General features: G+C 45.1%; 1 protein-coding gene across 7 annotated transcripts in view; it reads left to right on the forward strand.

Annotated features, from left to right (window-relative positions):
- The window catches only part of LOC115204086 (regulator of G-protein signaling 3), a 163,971-nt gene extending 154,143 nt beyond the window's left edge, over positions 1-9,828 (forward strand). For 6 of the 7 annotated variants that reach the window (XM_029769383.1, XM_029769384.1, XM_029769385.1 and 3 more), the window contains 4 exons: positions 4,017-4,121; positions 5,785-5,846; positions 7,091-7,257; positions 7,804-9,828. In XM_029769383.1, the coding sequence (XP_029625243.1) occupies positions 4,017-4,121; positions 5,785-5,846; positions 7,091-7,257; positions 7,804-8,004 (535 nt within the window). In that variant the 3' untranslated portion in view covers positions 8,005-9,828. Of the gene's footprint in view, positions 1-3,376; positions 3,720-4,016; positions 4,122-5,784; positions 5,847-7,090; positions 7,258-7,803 lie in introns of those variants that run through there. The other variant, XM_029769388.1, reaches the window with a different exon arrangement.
- Positions 9,829-10,058: the final 230 nt, after the last annotated feature.

Below are 10,058 nucleotides of genomic sequence, written 5' to 3' on the forward strand. Positions count from 1 at the left end.
TGTACAGCTGCAGTGTGTCTGTCTGCATCTCCCCAGCTACCCAGTTCTCCCCTTGAGTTCTGGGTACTTAGCTAGCTAGATATCCCTGGGAGCACGGCCCAGTTTCACACTACCAGGAATAGCCTGGAGAGAGGATATTACTGTCGGTAATGTGAGCCAGGAGAAGTGGGAATAACATGGAAAGACCTGAGATAATCATGGTACTAAAGACCCTCCAGCCCCCTCTACACACACACACGCACACACACCACCAGCCCGGCAGATAGGGAGCGTGGCAGGTGATATAAGTATTTTTTGATAGCGGGTGCAATGAATGGGATCAGAGTGCATCCTAATTTGTTAATCTCCCAGAGAGGGATGTGGCTATCCTAATATAAGATTAGCCTGTCAGGTTTAGGGCTATGTTTAATGAAGAGAGGAACATATTCATATTACTGCTCCTGATGGCTGGGCAATTAGCTAGCCGGCCAGGGTATGAGGAGTGGGAGAGGGGTTGACGGTTAGAGTGAGGAAAACATATTAAGACAATACAGATGTTGTTAAGGGCACAGGGCCAGGTGAACAGGAAGTTGTCAAACTGCAACACACTTATTAGGCGACAAGATCTCGTCCAGGTATTTTGTCTTAATCATTTCACTCTCTCACTCTGTCCCTTCTCACCTTCCCTTGATCCCCTCTAATCTTGCCCCTTCGCCTCTCGGTAGTACCAGTTGTTCTCCCAGCAGGCTGTTTTTTCACTCGGGGTAGCCTGGGTAGCAGAGCCATGTGGAATGTGTCCCCTGCCTGCCCTTTGTGGCTTTGTGTGTGGGTGTGTGTGTGGTGTCTTTACCCTGCTGAGTTTGAGCTCCTATACTGGCCTCTACTGTAACCCTCGGCTCCGCAGGCCCAGTGTATGAGCTAATAATCACAGCAGCAACGTGATGGATGGCCGTGGCCGGAGAGCTTCCATGTGCGTAGTAACTTCCTTATCACTGCCTCGGCCTGAGACGCTTTTCAGCAGCCTCACATGTCCTTGGCTCTCAATAACACTTATAGACCCATGGCACAGAACATCACTAGGCAGGTAGCCTATCGGTCAGAGCATTTAGCCAGTAACCCGAAAGGTCGCTGGTTTAAATACCCGAGCCGACAAGGTGAAAAATCTGTCGATGTGCCCTTGAGCAAGGAACTTAACCCTAATTTGCTCCAGGAGTGCCGTACTACTATGGCTGACCCTGTAAAACAACATATTTCACTGCACCTATCTGGTATATGTGACAATAAAACAAACACAAAGAAGTAGGGTAATCAACTACTGAAACATTGAGATGGTTTGGTGTGGGCTGTAGGATGGTCTGCTAAGCAAAATGGCATTTACCTGCAGTTTTCATTACCGTAGCGTATTTTATTATTTACTCTTTGTTACCATCTTTTTATACCAAGCAATTCAACCTTAGTAGACATTAAATCTGCAACGTTCAATTGTTGGGAATGGAGGACCATATCCCTGTAGTATCCCGAACCAACCAGAAGGTGACAGTGTTGAGTTGTATATTCAGTTACCTCTCCCAGTCCTCACTGACCATAGTGTTCACAGCCCTGTCATATATTTCCACCCAGCCTGGGCCCAGTGTAGTTCACTCCACTTGTATTGAAACCAGACCTGCATAATAAATTGTTTCATTAGGTTTGCAAATATTTTCCAGGGCTCGTAAAAACGAGTCCCTCTGCTCACATGCATTGGCATAGCTTCCCTATTCGGCTTTAACCTCACATAGTTGAAACCCAAACTATGGTCATGGACGCTAAAAATAGAGCAATCAAATAGATTCCACTTCTCTATGAGGATTTTATGCCTTTCTAAAACAGCTTTTTACTTGGGGTAATGATCACTTCAGACTGGTGAGTGTGGGTTGTTGGGAGAAAAACTGTGCCAGAGGTAGAGTGTAATGTTTTTAACGTTTTTCACCATACCAACAACCCAATTTTACTCCACTAACGTTAGCTCCTCATCTGGATAGAGCATGGTTTAATACAACCCTACTGTGGAATACTATAATCAAGCCCAATGCATCACCTATAGCCCTTTATGGTGCCTTGTTACAGATCACATTGTGTTTATAGATGCCAATGGTCGCAGCCTGTCACGCAGATAGCCCTAAAATATCCACGCTGATCAGTACAGGATGTTAGAAGCAGATTGTTAAAATTCTTTGTGGTCCGTCTTTTTTCTTCTTTTAACAATCATTTCTTCTCTTCTCTCTCTCTGTCTCTTTCCTCACTTTCTCTCTCCCATCCTGCTAAAGAGATAAGAGAGGAGAGAGGACATTGTAGCTCTTTATCGAGTGGCCTTCAGAATCACTTTCAGAGGCTTCTTTCTCGGCTCTGAGACAAACATCCCTCGAACCAGCCCCAGCTTGAGGGCATGTTGTTTTACTAGTCATTAATTAGATTCTAACTCACACGTTTGGCAAGTTCCTCTCCCTGTCCTCTCCTCTTACAGACATCTTGAAAGAGGCTTCTTGTATTCCTCCTCATTCATCATCTACTCCTAGTCCCCTCCTTTTCCCTCCTTGAAAGAAATGAACTACTCAGCTCCTTGTTGCCCTTGATGATGGGTGGTGGAGTCATCTTAAATAGTTGCCCAGGTTGCTTCCTGTTTCCTTCTTTTCGCCCCATCATAATATGCCTGGAAAACCCACAGAGGTGGCCTGGCAACACCATCCAAACCAGGCCCTTTACACCCACTAGTAACCACTGATGTCGTCTTTGCCTCTCCACCTTGGAGCACAGACACTGGGGCTCTTTCAGTTCCCAAGACTGGCTGTGGATAAGGACCAGGAACTAAGCAGGGGTTTGATGATCAGGTGTTGGGAGAGGGCCTTTGGAGACTGGCAGAGAGAGGGCGAGTGTCTACTGTATGTGTGCGTGTGTGCATGTGTACTTTTGTACAGTATGCGTGTTAGTGTGTATCTGTTCGTGTCAAATGAAATCAAATAAAATATTACTAGTGTGTGTGTGTGTGTGTGTGTGTGTGTGTGTGTGTGTGTGTGTGTGTGTGTGTGTGTGTGTGTGTGTGTGTGTGCGTGTGTTTTCAGGCTCCAAAAATGGAATGCTGGGTTCTTTTGTGGGTCCTGTGGTCTCACTGGGGCTTTTGGTGACATTAGGCCAGCTGACAGTGATTAGGACAGCGGCGCTTTGCTAATAGCTAATACACAGTGGAAATCAACCAGGAAATGGGAGTCATGTGGGGTCACGTCTCAATGAGGAAGCATGTGAGGTCAGGGGGAGGTGCTAGCAGCCACCCAGGGATTTGGGACAGCATGGAGGACTAGGGTTGGCATGCCGTCTCCGGGAGATGGGGATGGGAAGGGGTGTTGCGTTGTGTTATTGGTAATGTGGGTATATTTTGGTTGATGGAGGAAGAGGGGGTGTAGCTGTGCCCCGTGTCCCGTCCCAAAGGCCCCAGCCCTGGGTTAGCTCCCTCTCTTAGGGTCCCTCTAGGCACCTGGAGAATGGTGTTATCGTGCGGAGGAATGAGGAGTGAGTCTCTCCTCCTTCACTGCCACATTCACTCACTCCCTGCCTAAGGACCTGCCAGGGGTAGAACTAGAGGAGAGATAGATTGAAAGAAGACATTGACAACGGAGAGGGAGAGATAGTATCTGTCTTCGCACTGTGACTTCCACTGGACACTACTCTACTCTACTACACTTGAATATCCTGCTGAAGTCTGAAATGTATACAGCCCTGGCACTTTTTCCCTTTTCTGGTTTTGAGCATGTGGAACTGATTTGAACCGCTGGAGTTTGTTTTTAAAGTTGAACTGTTTCCCATGACTTGGAAGACTCAACCCCCTTTTCTGTGTCTCTCTTTCCTCCCTTGGTCTCTCCCCATCTGTCTCTCCTTCTCTATCTCCATCCATCCATCCATCCATCCATTCTCTTTCTTTCTTTCTTTCTTTCTTTCTTTCTTTCTTTCTTTCTTTCTTTCTTTCTTTCTTTCTTTCTTTCTTTCTTTCTTTCTTTCTTTCTTAGGGCCAAAGACATGAAGAACCGGCTTGCTTTTCTGAGGAGGAGGAATGAGTCTCCCGGAAGCAACCCACCCGGCAAATTCGACAAATCCTTGAAGTCGTCAGTAAAGTGAGTGTTTTGTGTATGACTATGTGTGTTTGTATGTTTGTCTGTGTGTGTGTGTGTGTGTGTGTGTGTGTGTGTGTGTGTGTGTGTGTGTGTGTGTGTGTGTGTGTGTGTGTGTGTGTGTGTATGTCCACATGGCCGCTTCTTGGATCTCACCCCAGCTGGTGATGCCTTGGCTCAGACAGACAGACATTCAGACGAGTGGGCAGCGTGAAGAAGCGCTTGTAAAGCCACAGAGAGAAAGACAGAAATTAAGGAAGGAAGGGAGGAAGGAAGGAAAAGGGATATTGGATTAATTACGTCTTGATGTGTTTAGTGATTCCTGGTTGATCCGTAAGCTAAGGCGGATGTTATAGCTGTTATAGGTTAGGCGGATGTTACAGCTTTGTCCCACAGTTTATTTATGCTCTTTTTTCTACCTATTTAAATAGAGAATGTTTTAGAGTGTGTATCTGTATTATCTTTAATGCACGTGTTTTGGCGGTTGATTTTGAGTTGCAACGTTGTGAAATGTTGATGGGTCAGTCACGGGTCAGCTCTGCTAACAGACAAATGGGTCCAGTCAGACTACATCAATATCCATGGTTACATAAATGTCTATACTGTATTTATACTGTAGCTATGTGGCTGTTTTGATTGGCAAAACTGGTTGGTCCTAGATAACAATGGTTAATGTACAAGTCTAATGTCTGCATGCTGTCATTGCGCCTTTAGAATACGCGCGCTTGAACACAACTGCTATATTATTGAAAATAATTTCAAGCGTGCATGTATGCATTGTGTTGCATAATGCATTAAATATCTCTCAGCAACAGTAACAGAACGAGCAGGAGGTCCACTTGTCAGAGTATGTAGTCATGCTTTATATTATGCAATGATGTACAGAGACAGGCATGTTTTGTCCACGGAGGGAGGGAGGTGTTTGGCAACAATGCATCGGAACAGGGAATTTCATTGTTTTGTATTTAATTGTTATATTCAATAGAACATAGTGCATGTATGTTAGGCAGACATTTATTTAGTAGGAAATATTTAATTCATTCACAAAGTCAGTTGCAACATTAACTGATAGAAATGGAAATAAAGAAGAAAATGGAAATGTCTGGGCAGATAGTGTTTTATAATGGATTCACATGGTTGGGTCCTATTCCTCTGTTGCCATGTCAATAAGGCCGCCAGGTGTGTTGAAGGAGAGGAAGCATATCCTCTATCTGAGAGCAGAGAGAATGAGGGAGGAAAGGGGAGGGCAGAAAAGTTGGGGGGGTGGACACTCAGCCTCAAACCCTATCCCCATTGGCTGGTTTAGTCCCCGCCCCTCCTCTGCCTCCTGAGCTGCAGTGAGAGGGAGTATAAGGTGAGACATCTAGTGGAACCAGTTAGACATACTTACTTACGCACGCACACACACACACTCATACACATTCACACACGCTCGCTCGCTCACTCACACACAGCCCTAGAGCACCAGCGAGTGTGAAAGAGGGAAAAAAAGCAAGCGAGAAGAAGAAGAAGAAAGGAATAACAATTCCACAGAGTACTAGCCAAAGGACCACGCTCCTTACCAGTCCAGTGCAGTACAGTGGAGCACAGGGCTTCGGATGGGTCACACCATGAGAAACCTGGCAGAGATGGGCTTGCTAAAAAACCGCTACGTTTTCATTTGCAGGCCCACCCCGGAGGAGGCACTCAAATGGGGGGAATCTCTGGACAAGCTGCTGGCCCACAAATGTAAGTCTGCCTTTCCTTCTTACTCTTCTCCTTCTTTATTATCTCTGTCCATTTAATCAATCAAACCCAACGGGATAAAGGAAATGACTAATACCCATCTGGGTTTGATTGCCATATGTTCCCATGTGGATCTGGTTTAAGTTGAACTGAAGCATGGGGAACAATTGCATTGATCATGAATAAGGAACAATGTGCATGTGTTTTGGGTGGGTGGTATGGGCAGGAAATATGTTAATACTTGTTGCTTATGCAATGTGAATTCAGTGTGTGTGTGAGTTGTTGCTCCCTTGCTGTGAATGGGCAGTCTGTTGAGGTACTCTGCTGCAGCTCTCCCACTAATCCCGGTGGATGAATAGAGCCATGCATTAGTGTAGGGGGAGAGGGGACAGATTATGGATGGGCTGGGCGGCTGAGAGAAAGAGGACGTCAGAGTAGTGTTGCTATATTTGTATGATTCCATAATTCATATCCTTAGTCTGAGCGCTGTCGGGCTGGGATTCCAAATCCCCATTCAATTGTTTCTCTCTGTGATGACGTGGGCTCAGACAAGCCAACACCATTTATCCCTAACAGAGGAGAGACAAGCGGCGCAACACTTTGATCCCAACTTGCCCTCCTCTCTTTTTTTGCCTTTTCATGTTTTTTCTTACTTTCTTTATATATTTATTCTGGCTGACCTGTAGTGAAGTCTCTCTCTGCTCCTGTATTGTAATCAGCATGGGGGGGGGGGGGGGGGGGGGGGTGGTGGTATGTGAACAGAAAGGTGCTGGCGACCAGGCAGGGTGGGACTCGGCTTCCTGCTATTCTTACTCTGCCGATGTCTTTTCCTTAAGTCATTAACGATACCATCCCAGTAGCCAAAGCAACAGGAATAGGTTGACAAGCAAACTGACCCCCCCCCCCCCCCCCCTCCAGAACATGAAAGGCATCTCTTTGTACAGAGACAAGATGAAAAAAGTGTAGTGTAGGGTCAGTGGGGTGATGTTGTGTATGGGAGGTAAAGTAATCAAACAAGTTACAGTGGACTTACAATTAATGGACAATCCAGTTCTAGGAGAAAGACAGTCATGTGGAGGCGGCTGGCTTTAGTCCCCTTTTTAACAGTGTGACTCAATGGACTGGGCTACTGTGCTATTTAGGTAGTCTCCCTCACTGAGAGAGATGACGCTATGTTGCCATGGCTCTCCAGTCACGTCCACTAACCCACACCTCTGTTTTTTTCCCTCCTGCCTTCTTCCCTTCAGATGGCCTGGCAGCATTCAGAGCTTTCCTGCGCACAGAGTTCAGCGAGGAGAATCTGGAATTCTGGTTGGCGTGCGAGGATTACAAGAAGATTAAGTCGCAATCCAAGATGGCGTCCAAAGCCAAGAAAGTCTTTGCTGAATACATTGCCATCCAGTCTTGTAAAGAGGTGAGCAGCAATCCCCATACACATACAGACTTCTACCCACAAGGGATGGCGGAAAATACCCTTCAACTGTAATGTCCCCTTTTTATACCTAAACGAGCTCTCCACTTGCTAACCTCAACCTCACTCATGACTGAAATGTATAATCCGCTCCTAACACCTCCCTGACAGAAACTAGAAATTAACTTGTTCCTGCTATAAATTGAAAAAGCAGTGATTTTGGCCGGCCCCCTCACCATTGTTCCCTCAACTAAAGATGTTAGGTGATGAATGTGTAATGCCTGTCAGAAGGTGCTCCCACAAAGGAACAAGTGAGCTGGAGAGGATGTGAGATCATGCCTGACAAATAGGCTTTCTTTGGCCGCCTGACATGCACCAAATAGACACCCTCACTTTTCCCCTTTCCCTTTTTGTTTCAAACCTGGAGAGCCGAGTGGAAACTTCAAGTCAAAAATCAGCCTCAACAGCTTGAACCAGTTGTTGGTATCACTGAAACTAACCTGCTATTCTGTCTCTTCCTTTCTTCCCCTCCCTGGTTCCCTCTCTCAGGTGAACTTGGACTCGTACACCCGAGAGCACACCAAGGACAACCTTCAGAATGTGACACGGTCCTGCTTCGACCTGGCCCAGCGCAGGATATACGGCCTGATGGAGAAGGACTCGTACCCTCGTTTCCTCCGCTCAGAGCTCTACATGGACTTAGTCAACCAGAAGAAGGCCAGCACCACGTCCACCTCCTCATCGTCGTAAACACGCAGAGATCAAGATAGAAAGTGAGAGACGACGACGAAAGAGAGAAGGCAGAGACTTGAAAGCAGGGGGAGGTAGATTTTTTTCATGTTCGCCTTTTTGTTTTGTTTCTGCCTTCATCCTGTCCCATCACGAGTTGGGTGTGAGAAAGACGGCGTGCTAGGCCGTGGCACTGAGGGGGGTGTTGTTTACACAACGACCATGACAACAGGCTGATGGAGGGTGGATGGAGAGCCCAGTCAGGACAGCTGGTCACCGTCATGTGAGGGCTTGTCCAAGGGTTTCTCGGATCACTCTCATTGATCACTGTCTGTCGTTCATAATGACATATGTTAGTTTGTCCGTATTTAAGTTATCTTCCGGATGTACTGGAGAAAGGGTTGAAACCTCTGCAGACATGAAGACAGTTCAGTACTGTGTTGACGCAAATGTTTTATTTAGTAATTTGTTTGACACCCCCTATCATCCTCCTCCTTTGGAGCCAGTTCAAATGCTGTTGGTACGACACAGAGGTTTGTTTTGTCCTAGTTTTTCCATGTCTCACCAAGCTTTCATGACCATTTTCAAATGGGCTTGCGAGAAAAAGGAGAAATTGGGTTGCTGGATCAATGTCTGAATGAAAATACGTTTTTTGAGCTTTTTTCATGTTCTCCAATTCACGGCGTACACACCTCTTTCAAGCACAGTCGGCATCTGTTCTGTTCAGCACCCTCTCACAGGGTCCCACCTCGTCTCATTCATCTAAAGAATACGGCAAAAGACACAGAGACACAGAGAGAGAGAAAGATGGAGAAAATAAAAATACCAACAATGGAACGGACCAAAACTGCAAAAGCAGAAATGTGCCACTCACTCGAAAACATATTGGGGGGGGGAAGACTTGTTGCCTGTCTCCAAAGACTGTCGAAAAAAATCAGCAATTCATTGTAGCTTCACCTGGACTGAACAAGGCAGCTTTCTCAGGACATTAAGGCACTTGACTACGAAGCTTCCAAGCTTGAATTTGTTTTTCATTTTCGTTTTTACACATAAAATGTTTTCTTTTTTTTAATCGTTTTAGGTTCAAACCTGCACTCCATAGGTATACTGAGCAATACTGTTGGGAGGATGCTCTTTTCATAGACATAAAAAAGAAAAAAACTGCTTCACCTGTACAAAGGTTTGCCTATTTATTTAGATACCTTGCTGGATGCTTCACCCATTGCACTCAGCCTGAAGCGCTCCTCCCCCTAACCATGAACCAGGTCCAACGCTGTCCTGACTTTAAGTGCAATATGTTATTGTTTATTTTCCTTTTTGGGGGGATAAGTTTAAATTTTGATTGGAAAGACAATGGCTTGAGCTCTGTATTATACACTTTATTTGTAAGAGTCATGCTGCAAAATTCAGCTATAAGGTTGATTTACAGTTTAAGTAAATAAACAAGAAAAGATACATGAATTAAGCAAGTAATTCTAACTGTGTACCCTGGCAGCAGGCAGCTAGGGGTTAAGGATGTACATATAATTCTTTAAGAAAACAAAGAAAAAACAAGAAAACAATAGGTTTCACTTGCGTCGAGCTGGAACCTGGCTGTATCTATGTAAATATAAGAGTCTCAAAGCTATAAGATGACATGTGTTGTTATAAAAATGAGGAAGGTCCACCCTTTCCTGGTCATACAATGCTTGTCAGGAGTTTATGAAGTTTATGAAATGTATTTGATCATTTTCACTGTTTACAATTCAAACCCAACTCCTAAGATAGCAAGCAAAAAAGAAAATAGAAATACATTTGGTGTCATTGCTGAAGATAAATAAAACAAACAACTGGTGAAATAATAAATCATGTCTCTGAAATGTCATTTGCTGTGAGTTGTATTACATATCTGTGTCTACGTTATTCACCTTTGGTAAATGTTGCTAATACAAAACATTAGCTGGAGCAGAAACACATGCATATCCAAGTACCTATTACAATCTGAGCTCCCATACTACACAGCAGTGTGACAAGATAGCCTGTGTCCCTGGACTCTGTATTGTGTACTTACAGTACAGTGTGTACGAATAGACCCC

This window comes from Salmo trutta, chromosome 12 (assembly GCF_901001165.1).
Source record: "Salmo trutta chromosome 12, fSalTru1.1, whole genome shotgun sequence".
Lineage (NCBI taxonomy): Eukaryota > Metazoa > Chordata > Actinopteri > Salmoniformes > Salmonidae > Salmo > Salmo trutta.